This window comes from Nomascus leucogenys, chromosome 24 (genome assembly GCF_006542625.1).
Source record: "Nomascus leucogenys isolate Asia chromosome 24, Asia_NLE_v1, whole genome shotgun sequence".
NCBI classification, from domain to species: domain Eukaryota; kingdom Metazoa; phylum Chordata; class Mammalia; order Primates; family Hylobatidae; genus Nomascus; species Nomascus leucogenys.
This window is the reverse complement of record NC_044404.1, coordinates 12,504,395-12,516,634: the sequence shown is the minus strand read 5'-3', so window position 1 is coordinate 12,516,634 and position 12,240 is coordinate 12,504,395. Positions and strand designations below refer to the sequence as shown.

Sequence of the window (12,240 nt, the reverse complement as noted above, 5' to 3'; positions counted from 1 at the left end):
CCTGGCCTCCAATGCCCACTTCTGTCTACTCTTTCTAAAACAACTGTAGGACTCATTATCATATTATTATCTTTATAGCCCTTATTACTTACTTTTTTTTTTTCTTTTTGAGACAGAGTCTCACTCAGTCGCCCAGGCTGGAGTGCAATGGCACGATCTCGGCTCACTGCAATCTCCGCCTCCCGGGTTCAAGTGATTCTCATGCCTCAGCCTCCCAAGTAGCTGGAATTACAGGCAAATACCACCATGCCCATCTAATTTTTGTATTTTTAGTAGAGACAGGGTTTCACCATGTAGGCCAGGCTGGTCTCACTCCTGACCTCAAGTGATCCTCCTGCCTCGGCCTCCCAAAGTGCTAGGATTACAGGCATGAGCCACCATGCTCGGCCATAGCCCTTATTATTTTCTAGACATACTGTCTATGTATTGGATTGTTGTCTGCTCACATCACTAGAATGTAATTCATGGGCACAGAACTTGCTTGTTCTTTTCACTACTGAACCCCCCAGTGTCCAGAGCAATGTCTGATACAGAGTAGGCGCTCCCTAAATATTTAACTGATTAGATGAGTGGATAATCAGAAGTACATAGCTTTATTGCTGAGGCGGGAGGATCCCTTGAGCCCGGGAGTTAAAGCTACAGTGAGCCGAGATTGCGCCACTGCACTCCAGCCTGGGTGACAGAGCGAAACCCTGTCTCGAAAAAATAATTAAATTAAATTTAAAAGTCTACAATTTTAAAGATTGGGAAGAAAAAGATTTATTATTATCATTTTTAAGACAGGGTCTCGCTCCATCATCCAGGCTGGAGTGCAGTGGCACGATCACAGTAGATAATCTGTGAGGCTAATGTGAGGAAAACAGGGCATGTATCTCAGGTTCATAGAGGGGCTGAGTCCCAACTCCCCCATCCAGGAGATGTGAATGCTGATTTGATATTGGATGGAACTGATTAATTATCGTTCATGTTTGGCATTTTGTTTTTATTTATTTATTTATTTATTTATTTTATTTATTTATTTTTTTTGAGACGGAGTCTCGCTCTGTCACCCAGGCTGGAGTGCAGTGGTGCAATCTCGGCTCACTGCAAGCTCCGCCTCCCGGGTTCACGCCATTCTCCTGCCTCAGCCTCTCCGAGTAGCTGGGACTACAGGTGCCCACCACCACGCCCGGCTAATTTTTTTTGTATTTTTAGTAGAGACGGGGTTTCACGGTGGTCTCGATCTCCTGACCTCATGATCCGCCCGCCTCGGCCTCCCAAAGTGCTGGGATTACAAGCATGAGCCACCGCGCCCAGCCTGGCATTTTGTTTTTAAAAGAGTACTTGTCTTTCAGAGGTACACACTAAAATATCCACAGATGAAATACCTGTACGCTCCCAGGAGTTGCTTAGAAATCATGTCAGAATAAGGAAAGCGTGTGAGAGATGACAGACACAGACTGGCCGTGAGTTGGTATTTACTGAAGCAGAGTGATGAGAAATTGGTGCTTATTAGACTATTCTAACTACTTTAGTATATATTTGAAACTTTGAAGAATACAAAATTGAAACTGGCTGGGTGTGGTGGCTCATGCCTGTAATCCCAGAACTTTGGGAGGCCAAGGTGGATCGCTTGAGGTCGGGAGTTTGAGACCAGCCTAGGGAACATGGCAAAACTCTGCTTCTACCAGAAATACAAAAGTTAGCTGGGCTGGTGACATGCGCCTGTAGTCAGAGCTACCTGCGGGGCTGGGATGGGGAAAATCACCTAAGCCTGGGAAGCAGAGGTTGCAGTGAGCCAAAATTGCACCGCTGCACTCCAGCCTGGGTGACAGAGTAAAACTCTGTCTCAAAACAAAACAAGAACCTGCAACTATTCCCCCCACTTTCCTGGCTGTGTAAGTTTGGGCATCATTAAGCTTTCTGTGCCCCAGTTTGCTTATTCATACAGTGGGGATCATAGCCCCTTTCTAGGGGTGGTCATGGGGATTTCAGTAGAAAAGTGCTCAGCACAGAGCCCAGCACACCTAGGCGAGGTGGGGGCACAGAGGAGTTAAAGAGGCAGCTGGCCAAGTGCATTCTTCCCTGGGACATGCTGGGAAACCCACCCCCACCCCATTATCACACTTCAGTGCCTCCGCTGGGATAGAATTCTGGTGTGAAAGCGGCAGCCTTCTGAGGCTGGATCTAATTTAAAGAGATGTGCTCCTGTCTCCTCCCTTCTCCCTCCTCCAGATAGTGGGAGATTGCGCCAGCTTGTATTTCAAAAGTTGAGAAAAGCAAATCTGAGAAATGATGCCAAGAATCAGGACTAAATGAGTTCACAGATTGGGAAGGCACTGATAAAGCTGTTCTTGCTCACGTCTATGGCTCCCGAGGGATTCTCCCACCTACTCCCCCACCGCAGGCCCCTGATCCACCCTCTGCCGGGAAAGCTTGTCCCCCACTCAGTGCAGAACCAGCTTCGAGAAAGGGAGGCTTTGTGGTTCTCAGAGCATGGGGAGCCCCCCGCAAAGGAGTCTGGACCCACCTTCCACACACATGCAGTCATCGAAGCATTTGTTGTTGAGGCCTCGGTTGTGGGGTGTGCAGAGATGCTCCCGCAGGTCGCAGCAAGTCCCTGCCAACACAGAGAGCACACGCAGTCAGCCAAGCTGAGCCGCCCCTCCCTGCAGCCCTGCACTCGGTCCCACTGGACAAGAGATCCATCATCTCTGTGGCAGGCCGTGCCCTGGCGGGGTGGGCCATCTGGTGTGCAAGGCTCCTGGGTGGAACCACAGAGGGATGTCACGGCCGAGGCCCCCAAGGGTCGGCGGCAGAGACCCCAGCTGCCTCAGATAGCAACTGATTGATCATGGGAAGAGTGAAGGGTGTGTGAGGTCTCCTCCTAGACAGAGCTAGTAGAACAGCTGGGGGCTGCCAGGTGTGGAGTCAGCTCAGAGCTGGGAGGGGCCTCAGGATCCCCAACACCGATGTTCTCTTTTGACAGATGGGGAAACTGAAGCCCTGGGCACCTGCCATGGAGCCGGCTCCCAGAGCGACTGTCCAGTCGGCCCAAACGCGGGCCTTTTCTTTGCGCCCAGGGTGAAAACAATGGTTTGGGAATGAAGCAGCCTGTCAGGGAGCTGGTGGTTTGCCTTATACGATGCTAATTGCTGGTTTGGTTGCTTGTTTTGTGGAATATTCTGGTCACTGATCTAACCATCATGGTGCCGTGGAGGTGTGCCGCTTGGATCTCTCCTGGGGAAAGCGCTTGCTGGCGGCCTCCAGCTGGTACAGCTTCAGGGCCACCTTGGCCCATGGCGGGCTGTTCCCAGCAGCCCCTGCCAATGACAGGCATGAGGGTTCTGGGGCCCAGCCATTTCTGCTCAGCACGGGCCTCGTCTAACAGGCCACCTCTGCACCGGAGCACCCATCTGGTGCATGATGTCCGAAGCTTCCTCCATCCAATCTGGCTTCCTCCCCCTTTCATCATTCACAAGTGTTTCCCACCCCTAGCCCACCCCAAAATAAATCTGTTGCACTTTTTGTTTTGTTTTGTTGAGACAGGGTCTTGCTCTGTCACCCAAGCTGGAGTACAGTGGTGCGATCATATCTCACTGCAGCCTTGACCCCCGAGGCTCAAGTGATCCTCCTGCCTTAGCCTCCTGAATAGCTGGAACCACGGGCACACACCACCAAGCCTGGTTGGTTAATTTTTTATTTTTGTATTTTTTTTATTTTGAGACAGAGTCTCACTCTGTCAGAGTGCAGTGGTGAGATTTCGGGTCACTGCAACCTCCGCCTCCCAGGTTCAAGCAATTCTTTGCCTCAGCCTCCTGAGTAGCCGGGATTACAGGCACCTGCCACCACGCCCGGCTAATTTTTGTATTTTTAGTAGAGACAGGGTTTCACTTTCTTGGCCAGGCTGGTCTTGAACTCCTGACCTTGTGATCCATCCGCCTCGGCCTCCCAAAGGGCTGGGATTACAGGCGTGAGCCACTGCGCCCAGCCAAGCCTGGTTATTTTTTAAAATTATTACTATTTTTGGAGATGGGGTCTTCCCGTGTTGCCCAGGCTGGTCCTGAACTCCTGGGCTCATGGGATCCTCTCGCCTCTGCCTCCCGTAGTGCTGGGATTACAGGCGTGAGCCACTGGGCCCGGCCTCACACTTCTAACTTACCTCAGTATCTGCTTCCTGGAAGGCCCAACAGACCCCCAAGGGCCCCCAGGGTTTAGGACATTAGTTACAACATCCGGCTTCTTGTTTTTAGACTGTCTCCATGGGGACGGCTGCTGAACAGTGAGGATGTCACCAAAAGCATCTCCAGAATGCCCGGCAGTATTTGATGGGACAAGGACAGCATTAAGCCCTGCCTAGTGTCAGGAGGAAGAGGGCAAGACAGGATCATCCCGATTCAAGGCAGCTTGGGGCTGTGGTGAAGAGGCTTTCCAGCCAGGCCAGGTTGGAGCCACTTCTTAACTGTGTGACCTTGGGCAAGACAGCCTCTCTGGGGCTCAATCACCTGGCTTGAAAACTGTGTTGTTGTGAGTAACATATTTTAATGTATATATTTTTTTTGAGATGGAGTTTCCCTCTTGTCACCCAGGCTGGAGTGCAGTGGCGTGATCCCAGCTCACTGCAACCTCCGCCTCGCAGGTTCAAGCGATTGATTCTGCTGCCTCATCCTCCCGAGTAGCTGGGATTACAGGCATGTGCCACCATGCCTGGATAATTTTTATATTTTTAGTAGCGATGGGGTTTCTCCATGTTGGCCAGGATGGTCTCAAACTCCTGACCTCAGGTGGTCCACCCGCCTCCGCCTCCCATAGTGCTGGGATTACAGGTGTGAGCCACCGTGCCTGGCCGTGAATAATGTATTAAATGAATGGATGTTTGACAGCAACTCTCAGGAAAGTGGCAGCTGTTGTTATTATTTATCATCCATGAAGGGTCAAGGATTCTCATGTCCTGCACACGTGGGAACCCCCACTCCCACCCAGGTTCCCTCCCAGCACCCAGCCTGGCGCCTTGAATGTGGGTGCTGGCTGGTACCTGGCAGGCAGTCTTGGTGATGGTCGCATGGTTCCCCTTCGGCTGGTGATGTTTCGTTACCATCACTGGAGAGTTTACCGTGGTGTTTCTCTGGGGATAAGAAGATCTGTCGTCAGAAGCTGGGGCCCAGCAGAGCAGAGGTTAAGCACAGGGACTCAGGTGTTGGAGTGCCCATACCACCACCCTACAGCGTGGCTTGGACAAGGCACTGTACCCCTCTGTCTCTGCCTCAGTTTTCTCTTCTCCAAAATGGGATCAACAGTACTATGGACCTCACAGGTATTTTCCCTCAGGGTCACGTGAGTGGAAACATGGAAGCGTGTGGCACGTGATAAGCATTTGACAGCATTCTCCATTCCAAGTGGTGTTTCCAGGTTAGGCTCCATGTTCCGCCTCTCCCCACATCCCACCTTTGGACATCTGAAGATCAGACAGGGCTCACTGGGGCCCCCACATCAACAGATGGTGCAGGAGGGCAGGGCGCCCAGGCATGGAAGGTGGTGGGGTAGGTGGGCATACCTTTCTTCTTTGCAGAGGGCCAACCATCAGGTTTTAAATCTTCATAATCGGTCCAGTCGAACAAGGCCATGTCCAGCGTGGGCATCACCTCCCCGTCAGACCTGGGCTGTGCCTGCTGGAGACAGTGGAGAAGGGGGATGTTGGAACCTTCAAATCCATGGAAGCAGGAGTGTGGAGTCCCAAGGCCAGAGGGCAAAAAAGAGGCTTCTCAGAGGCCACCTCATCCTCTGCTGGGCAGCCTGGAGTCTCAGCCTGAGGACATAAAGATGGCCGCCGGAGGCTTCTGTTCCAGTGGCCACTAGGTAATTTCCTTCCTGTGCAGCCATTACTCAAGAAGGACCATGCAGACACACACAGGTGAGTTACCCACCAGGCCCTCTGAGGAGGGGCAGAGACCACCCGCAGGCTGGGAAGGCAACCTTGCTCGCCCGGGGTCTTTAAGCCCACAAGGAGGGAGTTGGAAGTAGCCTAGCCACTCAGTGGACTTTCCCATCCCTTCCTCTCTCTGCAGAGGTTACCAGCTCTCCGCGGCACCACTGAGGCCACACCAGAGCTCAGTCCCACTCACAGCCCGGGCCAGTGGCCCCAGGAATGCAGAGGGCTAGAGGTCCTCAGCAATAGCTGGATCTACGCACGGGCCTATGCACGCACTAGGGCATGGGCAGGAACTGCACCTTGTAGGCTGGGCTGCAGGGAGCCTTGGATGATGAGACGGATAACCATGTATTCCTGGGAAACGGTCCGCAGCTTTCATCCCAATCTCAAGGGGGTGCAAGACCCCAAAAAAGGATAAGAAAGATCTGCTGCTAAAAAAGCTTTATTTCTTTTGTGTTTTTGTGGAGATGGGAGTTCACCATGTTGGCCAGGCTGGTCTCGAACTCCTGACCTCAAGTGATCCACCCGCCTCAGTCTCCCAAAGTGCTGGGATTACAGGCGTGAGCCACCCACTGCACCTGGCCTATTTCTTTTTTATACATATATATTATTGATCCTTTTAAATAATTTTAGTTTGAAAACCTTTTTTTTTTTTTTTTTTTTTTTTTTTGAGATGGAGTCTCGCTCTGTCGCCCAGGCTGGAGTGCAGTGGTGTGATCGTGGATCGTGGCTCACTGCAAGCTCTGCCTCCCGGGTTCAAGCAATTCTCTGCCTCAGCCTCCCAAGTAGCTGGAACTACAGGTGCCTGCCACTATGCCCGGCTAATTTTTTTTTTTTTTTTGTATTTTTAGTAGGGATGGGGTTTCACCGTGTTAGCCAGGATGGTCTCGATCTCCTGACCTCGTGATCTGCCCGCCTTGGCCTCCCAAAGTGCTGGGATTACAGGCATGAGCCACCGTGCTTGGCCTGAAAACCTTTAAAAACCACAGAAGAGGTGCAAGAATGATGCGGTCAGCTCCTATATACCCCTCTTCTAGAATCACCAGTGGGTAGTGTTTTTGCCACATTTGCTCGCTTACTTTCTCTCCACATTTTTTTTTTCCTTGAGACAGGGTCTCATTCTGTCTCCCAGGCTGGAGTGCAGTGGTGCAATCATGGCTCACTGCAGCCCTGACCTCCTGGGTTCAAGGGATCCTCCCGCCTCAGCCTCCTGAGCAGCTGGGACCACAGGCACATGACCTCATGTCTGTCTAATTTTTAAAAAAAGTTTTGTAGACACAGGGTCTCACTATGTTGCCCAGGATAATCTCAAACTCCTGGGCTCAAGTGACCCTTGTACCTTGGTCTTCTAAAGTGTTGGAATTACAGGTGTGAGCCAACGCGCCCGCCCCACATATCTTTTATTTTATTTTTTTTAGACAAAGTCTCACATTGTCGCCCGGGCTGGTGTGCAGTGGGGCAATCTTGGCTCGCTACAGCCCCCGCCTCCCGGGTTCAAGCGATTCTCCTGCCTCAGCCTCCCGAGTATCTGGGACTACAGGCATGCGCCAGCACGCTCAGCTAATTTTTGTATTTTTAGTAGAGATGGGGTTTCACTATGTTGGCCAGGCTGGTCTCGAACTCCTGACCTCATGATCTGCCCACCTCCGCCTCCCTAAGTGCTGGGATTACAGGCGTGAGCCACTGCGCCCAGCCCACATATCTTTTTTAAAGATCTGATGCAGATGGGTCCAAGTATTAGCTAATGCTTATTCATTCTGGGTCTTGACGACATAGTTTTAAAAATCACCATTATTATCCTTCATGCTCCTCTGTACACAGAAAGCTCCTCCCCAGGCCTTGGTGCTCTCCATGCAGACACCAGCGTGCTGAGCTGCCGCTTGCCTCCTTGGCTGTCCCCAGAGTGGGATCCTGGGAGCACTTTGCCCTGGACAGTGGCAGCCCCTTGTCAGGATGGAGCACCCACCAGGGCTGGAGCTAGACTGGATGGGCAGCAGGAGATCTGGTTTCAATCTAAGCTCTGTGGTCTCCTGCCCCCGTGCCTCAGTCTCCCTACATGTATTAAGAGGGCTTTCCATGACATGGGCTCAAGGACCCTTCCAGATACGAGGCTGTTTGGGGACCCCTTACCTGGGGCTGCAGGGAGGTGACAGGCAGGATCAGGGACTCTTCTGTGGCAGGTGCTGCCTCAAAGGTGGTGAGGAAGAACATGGTGGGGGCCAGGCTAGTGGAGGATTCCTCCATGGCTGCATCCAGCACCTGGGCTTCGGAAAGCTCCGCCTTCTTCATCAGGGAGCTGGGACCTCGGACCAAGGCTCGGCCTGAGACACAGAGTGGGGAGCACAGGGGCTATATCTGCTTGCTACCTCGTGGCGGTCTACAGTAAAACCCACGTTTTATGCTGCAGGAGGCAGCAGGGACCATGTGACAAGCCCTTGGTTCAGCCCCTATTCCTGCTTCCTACCCTTCTTGGGAGGTAGGGGGAGGGGAACTCAGAGGAAAATGCCTTGGAAGAACTTGCCGTGTCACTGGGGAGACAGTCCAAGGATTCTCCCTGTAAAGCAACATTCCAGCAAGTCCAAGTCCAGGTTGGCTGGGCGCAGCCAGATATGTAAGTGTAACAAATAGGAACTAGTAGGATTAACCGTGGAAGGCTTCCTGGAGGAGGTGAAGTTTGAGTAGGGAGAAATGTCATGAGGCTGAGAATCATTGCAGTGGCCTTTGAGGAAGCTGGGAGGTGGGAATCACTGCTTATCACACACAAATGAGTGCATCCTGTGTGGTGACAATTAGTCATCACCCCATTAATGGGGCACCTACTGTGTGCTGGGTCCCAGATGAGCTGCGTCACAAGCATTATTTCATCTAACTACTGCAAGAACTCTGGGAAGTGGGTGCTCCTTCAGTCTCATCTACAGGGAAGGAAACTGAAGCACAGAGAGGTTAGGTGACTCGCCCAAGGATGTACAGCTCATGAGTAGCAGGGCCTAGATTCAGCTCTGGCAGGGCTGGAGTGCAGGGGCTCAATCTTGGCTCACTGCAACCTCTGCCTCCAGGGTTCAAGTGATTCTCCCACCTCAGCCTCCTGAGTAACTGGGATTACAGGCATGCGCCACCACACTTGGCTAATTTTTGTATTTTTGGTAGAGATGGAGTTTCTCCATGTTGCCCAGGTTGGTCTCGAACTCCTGATCTCAAGTGATCTGACTGCCCAGCTTTCCAAAGTGCTGGGATTACAGGTGTGAGCCACCACACCCAGCCTGGCCTGAGGTTTCACAGCCAGTCATTAGCAGAGCAGGGCCTAGCCCGCGAACCTTCTCCGTTCCCCACCTCCTCCTCACCATATCAACTCTCCCAGGAGGCCTGGCTGCAGCCCTGGAGCTGGGGGAGCGGGAGCCCAGCAGGACGGGTCCACACCCCACGCGTGCCCTCTAGCTGTCCTCAAAGGTGCCAGCATCCTCCCCTGAAAGCTGACACAGGTGACCCCGGGAGTGGGAGACTGAAAGTCAAAGCCGGGGGACCCTGACTGGCCTCTGCCCACTTAGGGGGTTCTCAGGCCTCTCAGGGAAGCCAGCCTCAGCTGTTTGCACGAGAAGGGGCGTTGAGGCTCCATTGCCTTCCTGCCAAAGAACCCCGCTGTCACCACTGCGTTTGTGGCACTCGGCATGTCCCTAGAGGCAGTTGGGTCACATGGAGAGCTTAGAAGCCAAGTTCCCTGGCTTAGGGCCAGGCAAGGCTGGGAGGAGCCACCTGACTGGAGCTGAGGGGACATGTCTGCACCGAGACTGAATGGGCCCGAGACTGAATGGGCACGAGACTGAATGGGCACAGGGAGAGGGAAGCCCAGGCCAGCAGGGGGCTAGCTAGCTCCCAGGGGATGTGGGGGAAACGTTAAGGAAGGTGTGAAGGGCTAGGGGAGCACGGAGACAAACAGGGCAGAGGCAGGAGCGGTAGGCAAGCGATGCCTCTCCTGGAGTCACCTGTGTCCAGGTTGGTGGACACTGATTTGGCCTCAGCAGGGGGCTGAGATTAACCAGAACAATGACTGCTCGTGGCCCTGCCAGCTGAGCTCCAAGCGCCCCACTAACCAAGTCTCTGTAACGACACTGAGGGTAGATGGGATGGGACCAGTCTCCTTGCTTTACAGAGGGGAAAACCGAGGCACAGAAAGAGAACTTGCCCAGGGCCACACCCGAGTGGTGGAGGCAGGACCTGATCTCGGGCAGACCTGGCTTCAGAGTCTAGGCTCTTAGCCCCTACCCGATGCATCAGAGTCGAGTAAGAAATGTGCTTGGAGGGCCCTGTACTGTTCCATTTCTACTCAGAACTTAAAGTAGGAGAAATTTAGGTCAGATACAAGATAGAACTTCCTGATTCAGGAGGATGATCTGTTGATAAGACAGATTATTATTATTATTTTTGAGACAGAGTCTCGCTCTGTCGCCCAGGCTAGAGTGCAGTGGCGCGATCTCAGCTCACTGCAAGCTCTGCCTCCTGGGTTCACGCCATTCTCCTGCCTCAGCCTCCCAAGTAGTTGGAACTACAGGCGCCCACCACCGCGCCCGGCTAATTTTTTGTATTTTTAGTAGAGACGGGGTTTCACTGTGGTCTCGATCTCCTGATCTCGTGATCTGCCCGCCTCGGCCTCCCAAAGTGCTGGGATTACAAGCGTGAGCCACCGCACCCGGCCGCGATAAGACAGATTCTATTGCAACACATCCCTCTCCTCTTCCCATGCCCCAACCCCAGGCCTCTCCCAGCCTCCTCCCCTTACCAGGTCCCTCTGGCTTCAGTGAGACCTCTCCTCTCCTCTGGACCTCATGCCCCTGACCCTTCCCTGCATCCTCTCCTGCTCCCCTCAGTCCATGGCAGGAATCACCCCCATCCCCACCCCTCGCAGCCCTCCAGCTACCTCGGTGCAGCCTCAACCTGTCCCTGCGTCTCTTGTGCTCCCTGCTGCGTTTCCTGGTCCTCTCCCAACCTGAAGGTCGGTTCTCCTTCTCGGGGTAGGGCAATGCCAGCCCCAGGAGCAGGTCCTTGTCCTGCAGCAGGCCTGCAGGACTCTGCTCAGGCAGCAGCCCTTCAGCCTCTGGCAGCCTGGAGGCCTGCCTGGTGGCGGTGACCACAGCCCCATCCTGGGCCTGGCTGGGCAGGCCTGGGCCCCACTCCTTCTTGCCCAGGCCCCGCCGGCGGTGGTGGCTGGCCTGAGGCGTCCACAGTGCTGGGCCTGGGAGGTCGATGTGATTCTCAGGGAGGTTCCGGGCAGGGGTCCCAGGTGCAAGGGCACCTGCTAGGCTCAGCTCCAGGGGCAGCAGGAGGACGAGGAACAGCATGGGGGCAGTGTGGATGGCAGGCCCAGCCATTGGCTCCTCCCTGCAAGAAAAGCAACTCCATGAATGCGCAGCCCCAGGTCTCTCTCTGCTGCCTCTCACTCAAATGATTAAAGCCCAGTTTTTCTCAACAGCCATAAAGGGGGATTTTGCTCCCGGTGACATTTGGCAATGCCTGAAGACATATTTTAGTTGTCAAAACTGGGGAGTGCTACTGGCAGGTAGAGGTTGGAGCCCGGGGATGCTGCTAAACGCCTGACAATGCACAGGACAGGCCCCCAAACCAAGAATCATCCGGCCCAGAAAAACAGCAGTGCCGAGGCTGAGAACCCCCAGCTTAAATCATTTCAGCAGCATCCAGGTTCCAGATTAGTCCAGAATTCCTTCCTCTGCACAAACCTCTGCCCCTTACCAAGTCCCCTAGAAGGGAACTGAGTCCCTCAGAGCTCAGAAATATGCCTCTGGCCCCTGAGACTTGACTCGGTGCCTAATTCCATACAAATGGAATAATAGCGTTTGAGCGCACGCTGTCGGCAGGACCCACGTTAAGTGCTTTGTGTGAATTCATGTCACTTCGCCCTTTCAACAGCTCTCTGAAATGGCTCCTGTTATTTTCCCCATTTTTCTGAAGTGGCAATTAAGGCTCAGAGAGGTTAAGTCACACCTACTAAGTGGCATTGTGTCATTCCTGTCCCTCACCCCTGAACCCCATGAGGCTGTCCCAGGATGGCCCAGCTCTGCCTTTTTCTTCTCCTCTCACAATGAGCTCTGAGGCTCCAGAATGTTCTGACACTGTCCCTTCCCCTGGCGGAGGGGCTTTGGGAACACCTTTGCAGACTTGGCTCTGACCCCTGCAGGGTAGACTGAGCCAACCCGCCCTAGCCTCAGGACAGCCCCCTCAGGGGACCCAGTGCCCTCCCTCCACACTGGAGGGAGAAGCTGCAGCTCAGGGGATGGTGGGGGCGTCTGTCTGACTCTGGAGACCTCCTGCTCCCGTGCACC

The 12,240-nt window shown here is 53.6% G+C and overlaps 1 protein-coding gene across 1 annotated transcript in view; it reads right to left on the bottom strand.

Annotated features, from left to right (window-relative positions):
- The window catches only part of DRAXIN (dorsal inhibitory axon guidance protein), a 28,626-nt gene that overhangs the window by 2,868 nt on the left and 13,518 nt on the right, over window positions 1-12,240 (bottom strand). Inside the window, exons 2-6 of the mRNA XM_030805178.1 lie at window positions 10,821-11,281; window positions 8,039-8,229; window positions 5,534-5,648; window positions 5,015-5,104; window positions 2,510-2,599 (exon numbers count right to left, since the gene is read on the bottom strand). Coding sequence (XP_030661038.1) covers window positions 2,510-2,599; window positions 5,015-5,104; window positions 5,534-5,648; window positions 8,039-8,229; window positions 10,821-11,271 — 937 coding nt within the window. The 5' untranslated portion in view covers window positions 11,272-11,281. The remainder of the gene's footprint in view (window positions 1-2,509; window positions 2,600-5,014; window positions 5,105-5,533; window positions 5,649-8,038; window positions 8,230-10,820; window positions 11,282-12,240) is intronic.